At 50.8% G+C, this 22,973-nt stretch overlaps 1 protein-coding gene across 1 annotated transcript in view; it reads right to left on the bottom strand.

Moving 5' to 3' along the window:
* USH2A (usherin) overlaps positions 1–22,973 on the bottom strand; it is a 516,227-nt gene that overhangs the window by 10,068 nt on the left and 483,186 nt on the right. Inside the window, exons 65-70 of the mRNA XM_045859450.1 lie at positions 13,572–13,781; positions 11,486–11,724; positions 10,510–10,718; positions 7,656–7,832; positions 6,079–6,162; positions 2,484–2,728 (exon numbers count right to left, since the gene is read on the bottom strand). Coding sequence (XP_045715406.1) covers positions 2,484–2,728; positions 6,079–6,162; positions 7,656–7,832; positions 10,510–10,718; positions 11,486–11,724; positions 13,572–13,781 — 1,164 coding nt within the window. The remainder of the gene's footprint in view (positions 1–2,483; positions 2,729–6,078; positions 6,163–7,655; positions 7,833–10,509; positions 10,719–11,485; positions 11,725–13,571; positions 13,782–22,973) is intronic.

Below are 22,973 nucleotides of genomic sequence, written 5' to 3'. Positions count from 1 at the left end.
TCTGATTGGGACCTGGAGTCCGATTAGGACCTGGGATGAAAAGTCTAGCTGCTGGGAAACATCGGAGTAGGCTGCCCCCGCCGGCTAATCAGTGAGGTGTCCCTGCTTTACACCGTGCAACCGACACGCCATGCAGAAGGCCATGCATTCATGCAGCACGCAGAGCCACCTCGAAGTGCATGGTGTAGCTTTTCAGGGTGACATTGCTGGACACGTCGGACACGTCCGCCACAGAGTCAAACTGAGGACAAACGGGGAGACATCGGTCAGTGCGCGAACATTTTCAAGCTCGGTGTTTCCCCAACGACGGCGTCACGTACTCGTACTTCAGCACTGTCCTGAGATGCGCAGAAACGCACATGCTGCACCAACCACAGACCGCGGGGCCCAGAGCCACTGCTGCCTTCCCTGGCTGGCCCCACCCTGCCTGCGACCTGGGCGTGCCAGCTCCGTCCAGGGCTCACCCACTGCTCAGCGCTGTGTGGGGAACATGGGAGGGGCCGGGGGGCGGACCAGGCTGCCCTTCACCCATTTCCATTTTTTCGAGTGTTGGGACAAGCAGTTTGACCAGACATCTGTGTCTGGTTTTGCTGCTGCTGTGGTATTGTGACTTAAGAAATATATCTGGTCTTCGTCCCCATTTCTGGCACAGAGCTCCTAAAACCTGTGGAATTTCCAAAGTGCTGAGAGCTGCAAAGCTGTCTTTTGTTATGTTAACTTGGTGGCTTTTGGGCCACACCTAAGGAGGGGCAGGTTGCCGGGAGGACGGACCACAGGAGGAGAGAATTGGATTCTAGTCCCACCTCCTGACCCGGCTGTGGGCTGAGTCAGTCGCCAACAGCCAATGACTCCATTCACCGACTGATGAGCCTCCTTAAAAACCCGGGAGCACTGGTTTGGAGAGCTGGGTCGGTGAGCACCTGAAGGTCCAGGGGGAGTGGCACACCTGGGGAGGGCGTGGGAGCTCACACCCTTCCCCCAGGCCCCGCCCTGTGCATCTCTCCCAGCTGGCTGTTCGGACGGAGTTACATCCTTTTGTAATAAACCAGCGATTTGGTGTTTCCCTGAGATCTGTGAGCCGCTCCAGCAAATTCATCGCACCCAGGGAGGGAGGAGGTCATCGGAACCTCTGGTCTGTACCTGGTCAGAAGCTCAGGTGACACCCTGGACCTGTGACTGGCACCCGAAGTTGGGTGAGGGGGACAGTCTTGCAGGACTGAGCCCTTCGCCTGAGGGGTCTGACACTACCTCTAGGTAAACTGTCAGAATTAAGGCAAATTGTAGGACAGTCAGTGTCAGGGAATTGCATGCTGGGAAAAACTGCCCACACGTGGGGACTGGGGGTCAGAATTTTAGTCGCCAGGTGCCACGTGCTCACATACAACCTTGGTGCCACCTGGAGAACAAGTGGCCGTTGGGCAGTGCTGCCCTTTGGGCACATAGTTTGGGAAGCAATCTCGAGCTGGGGGAGGGCTAGAAATTACAAACTGTCTTCCGACAGTGGGGCGAACCTCACACCCGAATGCACCTTCAGAGTCAGTCACCTTTAACCTCTCTGTGCAACGATCCCCCCGCAGCACCATTTGCGAGACCCTCGCCCTCACACCTTGACCTGAACTCTTGTCTCGGGTGTGGGTGCCCAGGAGCTGTAACGAGCCATCCACCCCGGGGACCCGGGGCCAGGGGATGAACCAGGCACTGCTAGGAGGTCAGTCCCTCCCTGGCTCCCCCTGTCATTCCTAACCCCCCCAAGCTGCACAGCTGTGTGACCTGTCAGTCCCCTGCCGTGCAACACAGAGCAGAAACCCTCCGGCTGGGGTGCGTGCTGGAACCACCTTTGGGAGTTAAAAAGAGGGTGCAAATCCCCAAGTTCCACCCCAGGCAGGTGAAATCAGAACTTCTGGGATAAGGCCCAGGCAATGGTATTTTGGAAAGCTTCCCACGTGTCTTACTAACAAAACACCTTAGACTTGGCTTACAAACCACAGAAACTGACTTCTCAAGTTCTGGAGGTTGGAAGTCCAACCTCAAGCTGCTGGGGGACCGAGGGCCGGGTGGGGACCCGAGGGCCGGGTGGGGGCCGCTCCCTGGCTCATGGATGAGGGATGTCCTTGCTGTGGCCTCTCAAGCAGGAACCCCCATTCATGGTGGGGTTCCCTAATGACCTGATGGCTTCCAAAGGCTTCACCTCCCCAAAACCCTCACACTGGGGATTAGGATTTAGTGTAGGAATTTGGGGCAGCACAGGGGTGGGGTGGGTGGTGGAATTCAGTCTATAACACCAGGTGATTCTGACGTGCAGCCAAAGTGAAGACTGTTCTAGAGTTAGCCTCCCTTGGTCCTCACATTTAGTCAGACCTAACTGTCATGTAGTCCCGTGTTGCCGAGGCTCCAGAAACATTTCCCGGTAAATAAATGCACGCGTTCCGGTCTCAGGGTAGGAAATGCGCCACCTCCCACCCCCCGTCCTTTTAGAGACGTACCACGTGGGTTTCCCGCGGCGGGTGGACGCCCAGTGGGGACATCCTCTTCTGAGCAGGCACCAGGGGCGGCCTCTCCCTGACGTAGGGCTCCTTGTGGACCCGCCTCTGCAGGATCAGCGACAGGAAGATGGCCAGCAGGATCAGGCCCAGGACCGCCATGAGCACGATGAACCACAGCTCGCTGTAGAACTCGGCGCCGCCGCTCCCGGGCCCCGTCTTCCCTCCCGGCGTGGTCAGCACCAGGCCTGCACCGGGGGGCACAGAGGGGCGAGGTCACTCACTCCCGAAGGCAGCCCCGTGGTCTCTTGTCCTGGTGTTGCACCCGGTGGGTCTCAGGGTGCTCGTCCGTGCCTGTGTTCAGGCAGGGGGAGGGGACCATGCGTCGGGGGATTGCACGGAGAGCTCACAGCCCCGCCCCCACGGAGACCTGGCTGATCCACGGTGGCTGTAGATCATCGTGCTGCCTTGGCCCGTTTTGGGGACAGATGGCAGGAGGGGGCAAGCGGACTTTCACAGGGGTTACGGAAGTAACCTCGAGGAAGGCCAGCTTCAATGTGGTGTTACTAGTAATCCTGCCGCAGGGGCCCCACTGCGGACAGAGTCCGCGCCGTGGCACCCAGGGGCCCCTCGCTTCCTGCGACGGCCCCGTTCCTCAGAAGCTGTGTGCACACCGGCTTGGGGACATTGGACCCCTGCACGCGCTTGCCTGCCAGCACAGTCTGGACTGTCCTCGTGCCTGGTCTCAGGCGGAATGTCGCAGGCTCTGGGAGTCGTCAGCCAGGGGCCCCCTCAGGGAGGACTGCCTATGGGAGGAAAGGCTGCGGCCCCTGGACTTGCCCTTGATTTCTGTTCACGTGCGGAGAGGTCACGCGCTGTGACTGTGCACAGGAGGCCTATCCATGCAGCTCCTGTTTAATGAGCACTGACCCTGGGCCAGGCCCGGGGGAAGGGCTTTACAGGGCCACGGGAGGGGGTGGCGGGGTCATCACGACTGTGGCTGCGGGGACAGGAGGCGTGAGCCCAGCAGACGGCAGAAAGGCCCGCAGGGGTCCCTCACAGGGTGGGGGGACTGCAGGACAGCACAAAGCACTGGCATCCCCTACACTGAGCACGAGAGGGTCTCAGAGGTCATCCCCAGCCCAGCCGCTGGCTGGGGCACATGCTGACGGGCTCCTGTCAAGCTCCCGTCAGGAGGAGGAGGTGCAAGCTGGCACAGGTGCAATGCCTTGGACAAACACCCCCCTTTTTAGCACCCCGGCCACTGGGTGGGCTGCTGGGCACGCCCACATTCTCAGGGGACGATGGGAGGAGCATGAAGGGAGAGGGATGGTGACGGAAACTGGAGCTGGAACCCCGAGACAGCAGGGATAGGGCTCTGTCGGCTCGAAGTCTACTTCGAATGGCCCTGAGGTTAAGAGAGTCACTCTGGCCCTGGCCAGGTGACTCAGCGGGTGGGAACACTGTCCCGTGCACCAAAAGGTTGCGGGTTCGATCCCTGGTTAGGGCGTGCATGGGAGGCGACCAATCGTGGTTTCTCTCTCACATCCAGGTTTCTCTCTCTCTAGCCCTTCACTTCCTCTTTCTCTAAGATAGAATTAAAAAAAACAAACGTATCCTCTGATATCCTCGGCTGAGGGTTAAAAAATGCCCCATCGCCCCTTTGGGGCTCTGCGCCTCCCCTCTGCCCTGGAGGCTGGAGCTGAGGCTCCGCCCGAGCCCCATTGGTGAGAGGGCCCCGAATCGGGACCGACTCGTGCTGTGTGATTAAGCCCAAACCACCGCCTGGGCTGTGTGCCCTCGAGGAGGTGAGTCCCCCGCGTGCGTGGCGCGGGGCTGTACCTCCAGAAGCCGGTCTGATGGGCCCAGTGGGCCCCTGGCCGGAGCGGTCACCGGGGAAGGCAGGGCGGCCCGCCTGAGGGCGGCCCCGGGAAGGGAACGGCTCTCCGCGCAGCAGGAGGGAGTCGGCCCGCCTGTCCCTCCTGCTTGGGGGCTGCCCCTGGGCGGGAGAATGGGAGCGGGAGACGAGCGCATCAGAAAGATTAACACCGACTCTGAGTCTCAGCTGGCCTCTCCGCTGTGGGCTTTTCCAGAGCTCTGCACAGTCCTCAGCGTTTCCTTCTCTCATGGGTGGAAACTCCTCTTTTCACAATGCCTTTCCATTTCAAAGGACCCCATCCTCGCCCTGGCCGGGGAGCTCAGGTGGTTAGAGCGTTGCCTCAATATGCCAGGGGTGCGGGTTTGATCCCCGCTCAGGGCACAGACGAGAACCAACCAATGAGTGCATCAGTAAGTGGAACACAAAATCAAGGGTTCTCTCTCTCCCTGCCTCTGAAATCAATAATCAAAAATAAACAAAAATAGAAGAGTCCACCCATCAGTGGGTTTTGCCCAACCTGGGGTCCAGGTCCCCCGCGTGAGGACCACTGGGATGGGCCTGTGTAAGAGCCAGGCCCTCCTGACTCCGCCTCTGTGCCCGGGGCCTGGGAAACCAGGACAGACCCGCATGACGGGGTGATCCCGTGCATGCCTGAATCTGAGACTCGTTGCTTTAAAAAAAGCCTGGGCCAGGAGCCAACGGAAACACCAAACCCTGCGTAAGTTCTGCGGGACATTCCTGGGGGAGCCCCACGCCCCTCAGGCCTCCACCTGTCCCCTGGGGAAGACGCGGGAGTCGCTGAGAGTCTTAGATGACTAAGGACAAGGAGGGACACTCTGCTGGGGAGGGGCTGTGTGAGGTGCTGCGAGGAGCTGCACACGGCATCCAGACGGGAAGTCTGGAACTATAAACTAACTTCATTATCGTACAGATTGAAACAACCCTTGATAACAGTATGTATGTTCCCCAGCGTTTCAGAAGTTGTGGACATGTTTATTTAAAAACAAGGTCCCGACTATGTATGCTTACAAATTTCATATAACATTCCTAACTGGGATTTAAAATAAGGTATCAGTCTCACTTGGGCTCTCAAAAAATTTTTTTTGGTACTTTTCTAACATGCCCTTTGAAATAGTCAGTCTTGCAGATACTAGAGTCAAAGATTGTGGGAAGAATTCAATTCAAAAGCTGCTCTGCAAAAATTACAGCTTCGTGTCCTCGGCTACACTCCTTGGTACTAATGGTTGATCACAATCTTTTACGGAGGGTACAAGGCAGGAATTTCCCAAATTCCCCAAATTCCCCGTTTTAGGCTCTGAACCTGGAATATTACTGTTATGATCGATGCAAATTGGCATTAGAGCATTTTCTCTCGTCATCTGATCTCTCTCCTCCTACTTTCCCTAGAAACTCATTTTAGGGGAAATGAAGTCTTCTGTACAGCTCTTGATCGACAGGAACTGTGCCGAGGAGAGTCCAGTCATGTCTCTCTGCACTTACAAGTCAATTATTTGGCATTTTCACGGTCTGTCCTAGCCCCTTGCCTAATGTCGGTTCTATGAACACATTTGAACATTTTGCACAAGACAACACAACATAATTCCTCCCAACAGTCAGTGCCTGTCTATTAGCATGAGCATGTACAAACAAACAAACAAACGCATGTTTCTTGAGAACCAAGAGGCGCTACAGGGAGCACAGCGAGAGGGAGATGCTTACCCAGTCCAGTGGAGGTGTCGTACCGGATGAGCGGCGTCTTAACGCTCCCTTCCTCCGTGGTGCACGTGACCTGGAAGAAGAAGGCTGCACGGAAGGTCAGTGGCTCACCACGCAACACCCTGCACAGCGGGCGCACTTTCAGAAGGACAAGGTATCGCAGCATGAAAAAGTCTGACAACAGGCTTCTAGGGCAAATTGTGAGGTTCTACCTAATACGCAACCTTATTTCTAATTTCATGATTACCAGGAAAAGCAGCTATAATTAGTGTACTAACAGCATGTGTGTGTGTGTGTGTGTGTGTGTGTGTGTGTGTGTTTTAAAAAACTGGCAACCCTTCAACCCTGGGAGGAAAAAACAACCCCGGTGGGGATGTCGTGTGATGCTTTTGCAGCTACACACACACACACACGTATACACACACATATACATATATGTGTATATACACACATACACACATATACATATATATGCATACATATATAATTTAGTTAAGCTTCTAAATTAAAGAAGCTTAGAGCTTACACAGCAAAGTTAAAGAATTCTCAGAGGAGAAAGGATGATATGCAGAGTGGACCTTGTTCTGCGTATGGGCTATACCTGCTCCTATAAAACCTACAGTGACCTTTTGCTCAGTGACCCCATTCCTTACTAAGCGGGAGCACTCAAAAGGGATTGCGGAAATCAAATGAGCAGATACCGATTTCAATAGCCAGGAACCAGAGGGAAGTGAGAGGTGGAAGGCCAGCTTCCTGCCCCCACCAGCTGCCCAGGTGACCAAGAACTGTGGTGACAAAGATGTGTAGCTCGACAGTTGTAAAAAATGGTATTGACAGCGTTTAAATACCATAAATGCAATGCCAGGGCTCACTGTTTATCTGTGCTTATAGCCAAATTAAATAGTATTTTCAAGAAAATGGAAACAAAGCACTAATTCATTCACTGTATAAACCCAGATTGCTTAAAACAGCTTCATGTGTTGGTCCCGCACCACGTAGATCATTCAAGAATACTTAATACCTTGTGCAGCTTTTTCTCATTTCAGTGGAAAAGGCAGCCAAAGCCGAGGTAGAACATGCAATTAAAGAGGGGAAAGAATGCGGTTTCAGAGGGAAAAGGGTCATTATTCCAGGGCCAGCACCCAGGCTGGTTGCGAAAAGCCCTGTTCAGGCCCTTCGCGTCGGAGGTGGTCAGTGCCCAGCGGGGCCACACTGGGCGGCTGCAGACACGTGTGGAAAACTCCAGGTCCCTGAACACGCGCTACTTCAGGACTCCCCCGACCTGCCCCTGGGAGCTTTTTCTCCTGTGAACCTGCCCTGCCCTCCGGTCTGGGTCCCGTGAGGGGACACCCAGTCACGCAGGGGCAGCCCTGTCCTGCATCGTGACATCCACGCACCAGGCAGCCAAGAGGAGGGAAAATCGCATTTACTCCGAGCGGCAGCTTTCCCACGAGAAGGGGCCACTTCCCACTGAGACAGTGTCAGGGTGACCCTCCGCTGGCCACCGTGCAGGGCGACCGGCTCGGGGAGCTGGGGAGCCGAGCGCCTCCCGCTCCGAGAAACAGACGGCAGAGACTCACTTCTGCCCGCCGTCCTGGGGAGGTGGAGGGTGGTGTCCCGGCCCCGGTACAGGCGCTGGTCCCCGTCGGTCAGCACAAACTCCTTCAGCGGGCCGTGCAGGAGGAAGGAGCCGCTCCAGTCGACATGCACCGTCGTCAGGTTGCTGTCCACCTCGAAGGGGGCTCGGTACTGCGGCGCTGCGGGGGAGGGGGGACGCCATGAGAACGGCCACCTCCCAGCGGGAGCGTGTGTCTACCCTTTTGTTATTAAATACGAGCAACAAAAATACTTGTGGCATTGCTAGAACCCTTCCTACTGTCCTCAGTGTTTTAAAAAACTGCATGGGAGGAGAAAACAATGTCGGTGGGGATGTCGGGTGATGCTCTTGTGGCAACACCGCACCTGCGCGCCCCCCAGACCAATGGAGAGCGGTGTTTGATGGAACAAAACCATGCACACGCCACGGTTCTGCTCGCAACAGAGCCCCGAGCTCATAGTTTGTTGCTGTTTCCTCCTTCTAACAGGTGAAGTGTCCTGAACACATTAACTACAGCAGATAGCTGTTTTTCATATCAAATCAATATTTATTGCTACACAGCCCCAAGGACTAGATGAAGTGAATACACCCCCCCCACCCCGGCCCCCTCTAAACCAAACTGCTTAGATGGTGAATTATGTGCGTTTGGTGCCGTTGGTTTGGAAAGCTTTTTCGGGAGCCCTTCGTGTGTTTCCTGAGATGGTTAAAAAGCGTGGCAAACAGCAATTCGGGCACAGGAATTCATGGCGCATGCTGATCAGTCAGTAACACAGCACATTAGTACATAATCAAGCTCCGGCCTCCTAAGTGTTGTATCAGACCCAGACGCGACACTGTTTCCCAGGCCTGCTCTCCTTCTATATCTCAGCCCCTTCACTGTGACGAAGGAAAAAGAACCCTTTACTGCAGCTCCTCATGTAAGTGACTAATTTTTGTAGACACAAACGAAGGAATGCCGTGTCATCTTATCGAGTCAGAAGAGACAGACTTCACGAGGTCTTGTTTTCTCCAAAATAACTAATGGATTTGTAGCAGCGTTAAGATCCGTCTGCACACTAAGAAAAGAAGGGTGCTGGAAATACATTTGGTATCCTTTTTTTTAAAAAATTACATCCGTCTGTTGCTAATGTCAAGAACTATAACAAAGGAAGGAATAATTCATGCTTTTGTGATCGTAAAATCCAACCATGAAGGCAAATGTAAAGTCTTAGCTTTCAAAAGGAGACATTTTCATCAAGCCATAATTCTTTTTTTTTTTTCTGTGAATACTAAAGCAAGAAGATATCAAGCCCCACTTAAATGTCTGGTTTTCCAACACGAATGTTGCCCAGTATCTCCGCGGACACACTGCTGCATTTATCCGGACTTCCCTCGGTCAGGTCAAGAGATTCCCCCTCTAAGAGATTTCTCTCTACATCAGAATGATGCAAACGGAGACACGGCTTGTCAATCGTATAAACAGAGAGAGGAGCTTTATTTGCCCTTCAGGACTTGGAGATCTTCCCGAGGAAACGAGTAATCAAACAATCAAAATAATCAGGAACCGGGGGTCTGGAGACAGCTCCCATGCCCCCAGCGCCCACTGCACTCTGAGGCCCCTCAACCCTGAAGGCAGTCTCTGCTGCGCGTTTCTGCGACCACGTTAACGCTCCCGTCTACGAGTGCCAGTGCTGACTGCCGAAGCTGCGCTTGGGACCTGGTACAATGTTTCTGGAAGGCAAGATGGCAGTAAGGACCCAGAGATGTAAAGCGTTAAAACACTCCATGCAGTGAATTCCATGCATCGAAATTTAACTGAAGAAGAGAATCCGACGTTCAAAGAACTGTTCACCAAGAAATTCCTCACCACTTTTATAAAAGGAAAAAACAGCGACACCTGAAATGCCCAACCAGATCATAGGATGGAATGCCGCACCCCCATTACACTCGGTGGCTGAAGATTTTTTTTAATGCCATGGGAAATGCAAATAAAATAATGTCAGGTACAAAAAAACGGACTATAAAATTTTAATTCTAGGATGATCTCAGCCACGTAAAAAACAACTACTCAAAGGAAAAGTATGAAAGGAACAGAGCATCCCAAACATTAACAGTGGCTGTGTCTGCGTGGGGGGATGATAAGCTGGATCAGCTTCCTGGGTGTGTTCCCTGTGCCACTGAGCAGGTGACAGGTGTGTTACCTGTGCAGAGTCCTGGACTGGGGCTAATGCTCTGCTGTCTAAGACTCAGAATTCCTTACGATTTTTGAATGAGGAGCTTCGTATTTTCCTTTTCCAGTGGGCCCACCAATCATGTAGCTGAATCTAAGGACTTGGTTCTTAATGGTTTGTGTTTGCCAACAATATACACATGTACGTTATAAAGTGTAATGAGCAGTTACTTTATAGAAATGTAAGAAGGCCTCGATGAATTAATTACTTGTCCTTTTCTGGGACTCAGGTGGCCTCTGCTTTTCCTGACGCTGCCATGCCTCAGAGCTGTATGGAAATGCTGTGCTGACATTACGTAAGTTGAAAAGAAAAGGAGTGACAAACTCCTTTAGAAAAATTTCTATTCTCTATTGTCTTCCTTCCCATTCATCCACTTCCTCTAAATGGGGCTCAGCCCATTGCATGTGAAAAATCTCCCTAGACTCACCTTTGATCTCCAGGTTATTAAATGCAAGAGGCATTTTTTTTCCTAATAGTCATCTTCGCGGATGTCTCAGTGGCAGTCAACAAAACTAAACCTTCACTCCAATCCTTTTGGAAAACTGGCTTTCCCCACTTTTCACGGCAAGTCTCCCCCGGTTGCCATGACACCCTCTCTGGCTTATGGTGGCGGCGGCTTCTACTCACGTTCTTTCTGAGTGGTGAAGCTGGTCCATTCGGAAGCCGCGCTGCCCGCCTCATTGTGGGCCACGACCCGCAGCCTGTAGGCGGTGTAGGGCTGCAGCCCGCCCAGGCTGGCTGTGGGCCCCGGCCCCCTGTACTTTGTCTGCGGCTGGCTGGGGGTGCAGGGGGCGTCTGCGTCCGGAGGGCAGGCCCTGTGCAGCTGGAGCTCATAGCTAGAAAAAGAGTGGACACGGCGAGAGAAAATGGGCCATGGAATTAGTTCAATTCGCTTGTAAAACTGGTTATGTTTTCTAAGACATTTTGCTTTCATTGAAGTACAAGCTCTTTAAAATTTCCATGTGTGGGAAACTGCCCTCAGACACACTTTATGTAACACTGCTGGAAAACACACTTTATTTAACACCGCTGGAAACCAGCAGCGGTGAAGATAGGAGAAATCACCTACACACACGTTGCTGTTGACCCGGAGACCGGTCACCCTTGTTGGGAGAGATAAGATACTTCTCTCCCTTTAGCGGAAGCTGATAAAATTGTTCTCTTCTGTTGAAAATGAAGAAAATCTCTTTGCCTCTGATTATTTTGAGTGAAACAACTTTTCACTTCTTTCAAGCAGCGCCTCGTTTCGACATGGTGAATTAGATCAAGGAAATCCTGACTTAACCCCCGAACTTTTCTGCCCCAGCTGAGGCTGCAGGATGGATCCTTCCAGAACCACGAAGAGAAACAAACTCCCTCAGCGAGTGCAACCACACGGCACCGTCTTCCTGACTTAAGGACAGTTTTGTGGTTCTCCTTTCTATCCTTCGTTGATACCACGATGTAAAAACACGCTGTGGGGAACATTACCACTGACATCAACGTATTTGTCTAATTAGCTATGGTATCTGTTCACTAAGCAACTCCTTCCTCGGGGAGGAGTTGGGTAACTCAGTTCGCACGTCTTATTTTGGTGCATGTGTTCTTCGGGCTGATCGGTTACCTTAGGATGACGCCGTTGGGGAAGAGCGGGGGCCCCCACTGGCAGGAGGCCGTCCTGGAGGCCAGCGTCCGGACTTGGGGCGAGGCCAGGCCCGAGGGCGGGGCGGGGCGTGTCCTCAGCTCCGCGGTGGGGCCCCTGCTGCAGCAGCCGGCGCAGGTGCAGGCCTCCACGCTGACGCGGTAGGTGGTGAAGGGCCGCAGGCCGCGGAGGGTCTGCTGGGCGGCCGGGCCTTCCGACAGCTGCAGGACGGAGAGAGGGCTCCATGAGGCTGCGTCCAGGACACAGTCAGGGACGCACGTGCACGGGGACCCCGCCTCCCACGGCTGGAGCGCAGGCTGCGTAGCCTCGAGAGGCACCGTGGCTGTGGCCAGCATTTACCCTCCAGGAATCACCGGCCCGTTGGAGAGGCACGGCTGAGACATGCAGAAATGTAATGATTTAAGGGTTAGTAGACGTCTGAGGTGGTCACTGGACAGAAATCACAAGGCATACACTCTATGACCATAGAAAGATACTGGAAAATGGCACAAAATGCTCAAAATTTTGATAAAATTCTGTGACCCTCAGAATGATGCCTTAAAAAAATCTGCATTTGAATTATATTCCTACTCGACATTCTCTAAAGTCCATATTCTGCCATTGTTATTTGCACATAATTTTGGGGTCAAAATCCCCTCAAATCTAAGTTAGAGTTGGGTACTTAAGAGCTTAAAAGATGTATTTGATGTGTCTGTATATTTTTATATTGAATGTTTTATATCTACTTAAGAGTTTGATAGTCTATCTTTTTTTCTCTGAGAGTATTGGTTGTATAAATATCATGGCCTTTTTCACAATTATCCTTGTTACATTATAAACTTTTTGGTTTATTTGGAGCAATTTTTTTTTTTGCCTCATTGTGGTTTCATTAAGAACTCTTTGGGACAGAACCCTTCAGAAATGAAAAACTAATTTTCACATTGACATAAACAACATATGATTAAGGAGAGCTATCCGCTATTGAAAAAAATTGCATACAATGCATCCAAATATAAATTATTTTAGTTTATTAATATTATCATTGTGTAAGCACGGATAATCAAGGGTTGATTGTATTTACATCATCTATATTTATTGACTGCGTAGCCCTGTAGGAAGCATGCTAATTCCCCTTTAACACTCAACGGGAGACGTCCTCGTAGCTGCGAGTTGTTGAGTTGTCGTGTGAAGCTGCGTTCCGGTACCGGGCTCTGCCTCTGCAGGTGTCCGCACACGTGCCCAGATCATTGCCTAAACTGGTCTAAGTGATATATAATGTAACCCTGGGATGTGCACAATTTCTCTCCGAGGTCTACGTGAACAGAGTGTGACCGTCTATACTTGTCCGTGAGAAATGGAAGAGTGACGGAGAAAGGAGGCTTCCACTCACTGGCTTTCAGCCTCCTTCTTTCAATCACACAGGAGCTGGTCTCACGATCATCAGGGACGCTTCAGCCACTGGCTGCTGGGAACGCTGATGCCCCCGAACAGCCCACCCTGTGTCCCCGATGGGCCCCGAACGTGGCTACATAGCTTTGCTGACTAAGCTGTTTTGCAGTCTCTTCCAACGTGCTAGAACTTTCTCAAAGGCACCAAAAGGAAGACTGCATTTCCAGGATGTTCCAGAAATTTTCAAATGCCCACATGAGGATCCCAAGGGTATTCTTCATTCTAATTTTTCTCTTTTTCAGAGTGGCACGGCCATCACCAACACGGCCATCTGTCTGCCCCTTGCTCTGGGCCACTCGCTACTACATGGAGGGCAAAGGTGCATTTTCTAACTACATTGATTTGATTTCATTGCCTGGGAAGTCGTAGGTTTCTTACAACACTCGTGGGGTCTGTAACACCACCTTCAGCAGTTCTCTGCCTGAGCATGCCATACTGTCTGCGTGTGTCCTGTTCCTTCTTAGAGGGACCTTTGTGCCCCTAGATTCACCAGGGGGCCACTGAGAACAGATGCACGAGAAAGAAGGACCAAGGAGAAGAAAAAGCGTGGGCATCACGGTTTACGGAAAATAAATAAGTAAATAAACCAGTCCTAGACTTTGAGTCTGGGGGCACTCACCACCACCTCGGCCGCGCCAGTGCTGTTGGAGAACAGCCTGTAGAGACTGATGACCCCGTTGGGCTTCCCAGGGGCGCTGATGTTGACCACTGCTTGCGTGGAGGACACCTCGTGGAACCTGGGGGCCCTGAGACCTTCCGGGGGGGCGGGTCCGGTCCTACACCGCGTCCAGCTACTGGGGGCTTTCCCTGCTGAATTCACCGCCCAGACCTTCCGAGAGAAATCAGTAAGAGCAGTGAGAAGCAGGACAAGCTCAGGACGAAAGAAAAAGTGGGCAACCCAAAGTAACTGAACACAACGGCACGAGACACGCTTTGAGCTTGCAACTCTGTGATCGTGTGGGAGCTTGCGCCCTTCCTCACTGATGGCCTCTGCCCTTGTGAACACAGAGGGGTGGCTGCTGACCCCCGATTCCAGGACGCAGCAGCAGGTTCCAGCCTGATGAAAAACCGCCGGTCCCCGAGCACAGGGGACGTGACGTTTGCCAGCTTCTGCAGACCGGATGGCTCTGCGGACTCCTGAAAAACTCAGCACTTCTCAAACACTGGCCCCACCGAATCTGCATGAAAATTAGATTTTCCTTTCATCAAGGAGGAAATAAACATATGGAAGGAGGTGTAATCTTATTTATCAAGAACTATTTGTATAATTAAGCACGAATACCCTAAAAGGTCGCCTCGGGTCATCATTTGCATGAGTAAGTAATTTGTAGAATGTCAGGTACAATAGACAGACTAGATGGATGTGTGAGTGTATAGGGTTAAATTAGGCCCAATAAGAGCCAACTACACAGTGATCAATCAGAATGATAGATCTAAATGGCAATACGAGAAGACTGTCTGTGTGTTTAGGAGTGCCTGTATTCCTGAGTAAGCTTTCATCTTGTGCAGGCTACCTTCACGATTTTTTTCTCATTTGGTGTTTTCTTTCTATCTACCTACCTACCTACCTACCTATCTACTTACCTATCCATCCCTCCCTCCCTCCCTTCCTCCATCCACCCACCCACCATCCATCCACCCACCCACCATCCATCCATCCCTCCCTCCCTCCCTCCATCCATTCATCCATCCAAACGTGCACTGAGCATTTAAAGACACACCTGCAAGATGTGTTTGATTCTATGGTCCACACTTTCTAAGCATGTGCAGTGTTAAGGAGACATGAAGAACTTTCAAAATCCAAGACATTTGGAAAAAAAAAACTGCAGGAGAACACTTTGCAGTGAGAGTTTAATTTCATTTTTGTTTTGCTTTGATGTCAATTATATCTTCAAGAGAAGAAACATTAGAGAGCTTTTTGGTAGTTAGGCCAACTCCTATGAGTGTTTCCCTACATTTTTGTGGGGAGGGTGGATTCCTTTGTAAACGTAGAACTTCTGATGTTGAATTGCTCTTGGATTGCTGTCAAATGCAAATCCCCAGCCCCTTGCTGATAGGATTGCCTGAAGCCCCGTGTTTAAAAGAGATGGCTAACCTACTTCCATAGGGGAACTTGCTTTTGCTAGAGTTCTGATATAGTCACTCACTATTTGCATAATAATTACTTAATTTGTATAAACTCTATACACTTTACAGAGCACTTTACCATGGGTTAGCTGGCGCAGCCCCCCCAACACAACCTTGCAGGGGTGGCTGGGGAAGGCATTAGCCCACTTTGACAGGTGAGGAAATGAAGGCTCCGAAAACGTCACTCTCTTGTTCAACATCACAGCAACTTCAAGAGCTGAAACTAGAACGCTGCTCTCCGATAGACACTTTCATCGCGCTTTCCGATACACTGTGCGGTTCATTCTGCAGGTCCTCCATAACGTGTGAATGAGCCGCTGAGAATCAAGGCGATTAAATAACTGGCCCATAGACAAATGCCTGCAATTCTGGAGTAGAATCCAGAACTTGCAAGGACGGATGGATGTGCCCAGGTTGCATCAGGCGATGGAGGCTGATCTTGAAAAGCACAGGGAAATAAGGAGAAGGAAGAAAGAGCTGGCTTCCCGGAAACTAGAGCCCAGGCCCAAGTGCTGCCACGGCTGCTTTACAGTAGTTCCTTCAGAAAGGGCCAAGGTCAGGGTTATAAGGCAGCCTACGGAAGAGGTCAGAGTTCAGGGTGGAGAAGAAAGAGTCCCTGGCTCCTCAGTCACTCCAGATTACCCTCTTGGACGGCAAATACCTTCCCAAGGGCAGGGGGACAGTTTTAATTACACAAGGAGTGAAAATGTCTACGAAGAACATGTTCTTGGGAAAAGCGGGCAAAGCAAGGGGCACCGAATTCTTCGCCAAGAGGAGAGCTTCAGTCGGTGACTGCAGGACACAGCATGTTAGTGGGGGTCCCAGGGGGTGGGGAAACCAGGAAGGAAGTGAAAGGAGGTACCATAGTCAGTGAGCTGTCCATTCATTGCTGAGCACCGATGAGAAGCAGAAGTGCAGGCGGGAGAAGGACTAAGGACCGGTCAGAGAAAGTGCCAGCACAGTTCCGGCCCAGGATTGTGAACATCCATTTCGCTTTCTTTTTGGATGTGGATACAGAGTCACAAAACTCACTAGGCCTTCTTAATGCTGGTGTTGGCAGAGGGGACTGAACCTCACGCCTTCCTGAACTTTCACTGGGCGGGGTCCCAGTTCCAGCTGTGACCCGATCCGTGGTATTTTTAAGACACTTTGAGCCTCTGTATTATGACATTTTGTTGTATTTCTTTGGAAATATTCTCTTCTAAAAGGTAGATGGCAGGAAACTCCCTGCCCCTGGCTGGGAAGGCAGGTAGGATCTAGTGTCTTTGTCCCTGACAGGAGACCTTCATAATCTCGTGCTCTTTTCTCCGGTCTTTCTTTCCAGCATTTCACCAGTTTGAGATCAAAACAGCATTCCTTGAAGTCAACATGCCCATGCAAAGCAGGACCAGCCTATCGGCATGAGCCTCTCTGGCAATGCAAGCTGACAGATCACAAACATTATGGATGTCACAGAACTCTGACCACGAGGCCCTGCTTCTGTCGTGCCAAACCGCCAGAAGGAAAGTACAGAAGAACCTCCCAGTGATATTCTGCTTGTCTCCCGCTGTGGAGGCAGAAGTCCGTCACCCAGAAGAGGCTGTGGACTTGTGTCTCCACCCAGCTCAACAAGCGATCAAGAAACTGAACCGTGGTTGAGGGTTCAGAGTGAAAATGTGACCAGATTATGCTAATTGTTTCGACTCAGTGACAATGGTCTCAAGGTTCCGGCCCACCTTTGTAGGATGAGGGAAGAAGAAGCAGAGACCCTGCATGGCAAGTTTTAAGTGAAATGCCCCCGATCTTTTAATTCCAGTGAATCAATACAAAAAAACAAGAAACAAAATACCTTATGAACAGACATAACATTGCCCACTTTGTCTAACTCTATTCTGTTTTTTCTGTTTGTGATCTATCTATCTGTCTGTCTATCTATCTATCTACCTACCTGTCTGCTTGTCTATCTGTCCGCCTGCCGGCCCACCTGCCGGCCCACCTGCCTACCTTTTACCTAATTGACAGGCCAGGCCTTGGGGTCGGCACCCCATCACATAATCATTGGGAATATACACAGAATGCATGTGGGCTGCTCATGGGGCAAAAAGGGACATTACTGGGCTGGGGGTGGGAAATAAGGTTTATGAATGTCATGGCCGAGAGGAAAAAAAAGTAAGGAGACTGCCTCTCTTTGATTTATTCCGAGTGTCCTTATGTGTACATTATGCAGATGAACATGCTTATTCTTTTGTAGCAAAACAATGATGATGAAAGGTTCCACTAAAACAACTTATTATTTGGGTTCACCACATGCTTGTCTATGTGAATGTGTGTGCACACGCCGGCGCGCGCGCGCACACACACACACACACACACACACACACACACACACACACTGGAGCACAACTGTAAGAGGCAGGAACGCCCCAACGAAGAGCAAAGTGAGAACGAGTTTGGGGCGGGCTGAGTCGGGGCCTCTCCGAATCTTCTCTTGGGTTTTAGCTGCAAACCCGAAAAGAGTTTGCATGGAGGAAGAGCTCCCAGAAAACAGGCTCACCACTGAATAAATACACAATACCTAACATCATTAAATCTCAAATTCCATAACCGGCTAATAAAGTAGATTAACTTCTGTTTTCAATCTATACTTTTAAAAACCCAACCAGTGACTATGACTATGTTTAGGCTGGTGTCCATTAAAACATAAATTGTTTTTTTTTTTAATTAACAAGGACTCATTAACTGCATCTAGCCTTAAAAATATTTCATTACCTCAAGTGTCAGCATCCGTCACCAAGCTGCCACAGTCCCTTGTCGTGGAAACAATGGGTTGGGCCTGCCCTCTGGTGTAAACAGCCTCTTGGAGATTTTCCTCTAGAGAAGCTGACCCAGTGCTTCCTGCCGACAGTCAGGCATTCATTTCGAGCGTCTGTGTCAGACTTTCTGCTGGACAGACCCTGGGACCCGCCTTTCCAACAAAGTTCCACGGGCTCCTGGGGCCCGGTGCCGTCTGGGAAACGCAGAGAGCTGTCTGCTCTGGAACCGCGTGCAGAAATCTAGGCCCTGCACATTTTCCAGTTTCTGTTCCTGTGATTTCCGTGTGGAGTTGTGCTCGGCATCACCTCTGACATTACCTTCAGCCGTTCAAATAAGCTCGCGGCACGCATCTGTCGGACTGTGTTGTTACAATTACAACCATCCTCACAGAGTGGACCGCGGCGGCCCCAGCTCCGAACGGAACTGGAGACCACGGGCTTTGTAGAGCCGTCGTCCCCCACCCAGTTCTTGTTCCGGGCAAGTTTCTTGAAGCACTGCTATTTCAGGAGCTTACTGGGTCTACTTCCCCCTCGTCACCCAGATGAGTATTCTTCTAAATGCTCTGAATCTCTCTGAACCCAGCACCTCTCCTTCCAATGCTATCCTAGAAGGACACCAGATTTCCTGAACAGAACCATGTGAAACAGTTTTATACAAGATAAAGGGAAGGGACCACGCCTCTGCAGAGGACAGGAGAAGGGGAGCCTTATGGGAAATTCTTCGAGAGCGGTACCTCTGTTACTGTGAGTTACTCTCCCATCATTTCCCACACTTCGCTCTAAAAAGTTCTCATTTTAATGCTTGGTCTCATGATACGGCTCCTAGCTTTCACAAATAACATTCCTCAGGACCGATCTTTTCCAAGGGTAGCTTTTGTACAAGGAGAAACTCTTAAGGTAAATTTCTAAGGGATTGTTGATGTGCTTTTCCTTTATCATATTATAGAAAAGGACCTCCTTAGCTGGAAACATATTTTATGGTTCCTTTGGCTGGAGAAATGCTACACGTCTTGATAGAGACAAGGGAACGTACTTAGTGATGTTTTCTGTACCAGAAGGATCTGGCTGCTGTCTCTTTGGTACCTTATTTGCTATCATTTTCCAAACAAAAAAAAAAAAATGGAACACAGGAATAACCAAATTCAGTGAGCGATCTTTCTCAAAAAAGGAAAACCTGCAAAACCCTCGAATCTGTCAACTCCTAATGTAAGTGACAGTGGCTGTCTCTGCCCTTGGAGCAATTGGAGATTTTTCCCTTTCCCCAGGCTGCTAATTATAAGTTGAATTCTAACAGTGGCTCTCAGAGGATTATGGTATGGAGAAATTTTTAAGGTCTTTGCCACTTCTTTATGTCACTCGGGGTATCCTACGACATACTTCCTTATGGAATATGACGGTTTTGATAAATAAAAAGCGTTCTGACGACACCGAGGACACAGTCCTATCAAGCAGCTCCAGGAGGCTACCCCATTGTTCATAAAAACCGGCGCAGGTAACTAAGTATATTTTCCTGACAGTTCACATCCAACACGAATAAAAGTCCACCGTGAACAGCCATGCCCATAATTAATAACGAGAGAAAATAGGCTGCATGTTAACGGGCAAACAATTAAATTATTTGTTTCCTGGGGGCATGTAATGCGATTGTGATTGTTATCACACTCCCAGGAGGGAGACAAATAGATATTAAAAAGGTCTTTCCAATACCTGTATCGGCCGAGGCCAGCGGCTCATTCAATAGATTCGATCAAACCCACCGTCCCTTTCAGCGCTCCTGATTGATGACCTTGGCTGCCGTTTGTCATCACTCACTGCGGGCTGCTCTCCAGCGCTCATAAATTATGCCTCATAAATAAAAAGATACAATCCACGAGATCATATCAATTCGTCCACAGCCTCGGAGTACGTTTCCCCAGGGCGCTCACGCAAAAGCCTTTTCGGAAGGGTAGCCTGTCTTGGCTTTTGAGTGCATTCGAAGAGCAACCCGCCGGGGGGCGGGGGGCTTTGCTAGAACTGCGGCGAGAGAGAGAGAGACGGTGGCGAGCTAGAGAAGGCAGGAAGGCGGAGATGCCTCGGTGGCAGGATCGGGCACGTGCGGAGTGACCCCGCCGGCGGCAGCCGCAAAGGGATGCCCCGCCGGAAAGCCCGGCGGAGTGGCGGCCTCTCTGACTGGCTACCTGACTGATTGCCTTTCAACACCAAGTGGGCTTTTGCAGCTTCTCTGCTGGCATGGCAGTCTGCGGGATACATGTCCGTGACACGTGTCCAGATACTCTCCCTGGGTCCCTGCTTCCTTTCATCCCAAACACTTTGAATCGGGCAAGATGCACGTGATTTTAATGGGATTCTGGGACCCAGGGGGAAGAGGGACACTGGCTTACTTTCTATGGGTACATCTGAAATTCAGAGAGGCAGAGCCACTAGAGAGGTTTCCAAACGTGCTCCTCGCAGACATGGGTGTCTTCAGCCACCACTACTAAGCACGCAGCCTCACTCTTTGGAGTCGTTCCGTAAATATGGACACAGTTCTCTTCTGATACATGGGGGGGGTGGGGAGGCACTGGCTTCGGTGTTAGTGGGAAATACTGGAATTAGCCTCCACTGGGTTTTAGCAAATGATGACGACAATTTGGGATTTATCATGTGCTACTTTTTAATTGCTTATCTTGGTTCTCCATGAGAGAACGCAGGAATCCCGTCCCGTCCAGCTCTCATGGAGGATGCACAGAAGTAGCTCCTGAGTTTGCTGAGCATTACACTCTGTAAGCGCACTGTCTGTACTGATGCATTTGGTCCTCCCAGCAATCCTGTGAGGTGGGCATCACTGTTACCGTCAGTCTGTGCACGAGGAAACGGAGGCAGAGAACACTCTGCATCGCTCGGTACGTGACAGGGCCCCCCTCCAACACCGGTATGTGACAGAAAGCCCCAAACTCTCCGCCGTTTTCTGCATAAGGCCAGTGGAGGAGGACCTGGCCGTGCCTTCCAAGTGTCTGAGGTCCTGCTCTGGCTGGGACAGTCGTAGAGCCTGCATGGACTGGCAGTTTCTACGGAAATGGCCTCAAAATGAAATAGTGGAAATGACTGCAAACATCCCTGATGCCACCTTTGCTTTCAATATAGTACACGCTCCACAGAGGCTAACAGGGCTCACAGACTGTCCACGCTGTGGCGATGTTCTGGGATTTCGTTGCGTGAACTAAATGACGAGCTCTGCCTTAACGGATCTGACAATGGCCGTGGACTTCCTGTACAGTCAGGTGCCAGAGCAAGCTGCGATCACACTCGCCCTCTTTGAGTGGCCCCTCCAGGAGTGGCAGTATAGTTAACTAGGTGAGGCTGCTTATTGTTCCTTAATTCAGCAGCTCCTGACTGGGCCGTTTCTCTGTGCCAGCCCCTGTTCCGAGAGCTGGGGCTACAACAGTGAACACGGCTGGACTCGACGTCCTTGTGGGGCGGGACTGTCAACAAACAAACAAAAGAAACAGAGTAAGCTACAGGGAATAAACTATGTGGGACATGGGGCTACGGTAAGGAAAGGCTGAGTTGTCCGAGAGATGCCCTCAGGAGGTGGTAATCAAGCTGGGATACTAATGGCCAGAAGGAAGCCACCACATGACGATCTGGGCCAGGACATTCTGGGCAGAGCAAGGGCACGTCCGAAGGCCCCAGGGCGGATTCTCGAGAAGACTGGTGCGGCTGAGCTGAGGGAGCAAGGGCCAGAGACAAAGGCAGAGGTGGCCACAGGTCAGACCACGGGAGATCCTTGTTGAACCAGAGAGGAGTCTGCATCTTACAGGAGGTCATGGGAAGGTGCCCGGGAGGGGGGTGACTTTATCTGATTTACAATAGGCAGATATGAATGGATGTTAAATAATTTCTACATGTGTTTATATATCAAAGCCTAATTTTACACAGGAGTGACAACGTCCTGGCCTTTAACTCAATGAACACAGTAGCCCTGCTAAGTAGGTCTGTGCATCCCAAGGCTACAGGTAAGGCCAGTGAGGCCCAGACGATAAATCACTGAGAACACAGGCCGGGAAGGTGTGCCATTGAGACTGCAACCCCAGTCAGTTTACCTCCGCGGGGTCGGGAGTCCCTGTACCCGACGGGCAGACTTGAAGGTGCTGCCGTCAAGTGGGACGTTTACTGAACTGGGCGTCAGAGAGTGGAGACCCGAGTTCGGACTCTGCCATCTTCCTGAAAGGGTGAGTTTCTACATTGTTCTGGCTCCTGGTTATACAGACGGAATCACACCGCCCACTTCACAGGACTCTTCTGAGATTTATAAACAATACATTTCCTATACATTTATGAAGAACTAGGTAGCAAATAAGTGCATTTATAAATATTTCATGAAGATGTTTGAAAGCCCCAGAGTTGTATGCATACACAAAGTGGAGAGACCATGGAGTGAATTTAAGAAAACAGTCTTTGAGCCCTGGCTGTCATACTCAGTGGATTGAGCGCGGGCTGCAAACCAAAGCATCGTAGGTTCGATTCCCAGTCAGGGCACATGCCTGGGTTGCAGGCCACAGCCCCCAGCAACCACACATTGATGTTTCTCTCTCTCTCTCTCTCTCTCTCTCTCTCTCCCTCCCTTCCCTCTCTAAAAATAAATAAATAAAACTTTAAAGAAAGAGATGGTATCCACTAATTAAAAAAAAAAAGAAAAAGAAAACAGTCTTTGGAACTTGAATCTCAAGTTTCAAATCTGAGCTCATCCTCTGACCAACTGCCTCCTTGGGCACGTTAACTTGTCTCTCGGTTGTCCTTATTTCTCAGGGTTATTCTTGGAAATAACCCTCACCTCAGATGGTTGCTCTGAGTTCACGCACGTTAAACTCTCACAGGGTTCTTGGCACCATACCAAGCACCAAACCAGTAGAAACGGGTATCATATATGTTATGTGTGTAAAACGTCGAGAGAGTTCTAGAAGAGAGCGTGGGACTGAACAGTAGCTCTGTCGCTCACCACTGGTAGGGGTCAACGACAGAAACCCCCCTCTGCGTTAGGAGTTTAGCCCACCGTATCTTTCCGGGTAGCTGTCCCCCTTCTGGGACCTGGAGGCTCAAACAGAGGGAAGACAGGCTTTACA

The sequence above is a fragment of the Phyllostomus hastatus genome, unplaced genomic scaffold (genome assembly GCF_019186645.2).
Source record: "Phyllostomus hastatus isolate PE091 unplaced genomic scaffold, TTU_PhHast_1.1 phas_contig_148, whole genome shotgun sequence".
Lineage (NCBI taxonomy): Eukaryota > Metazoa > Chordata > Mammalia > Chiroptera > Phyllostomidae > Phyllostomus > Phyllostomus hastatus.
Note: the sequence above shows the minus strand (reverse complement) of the source record. Positions and strands in the feature narration are given on the sequence as shown.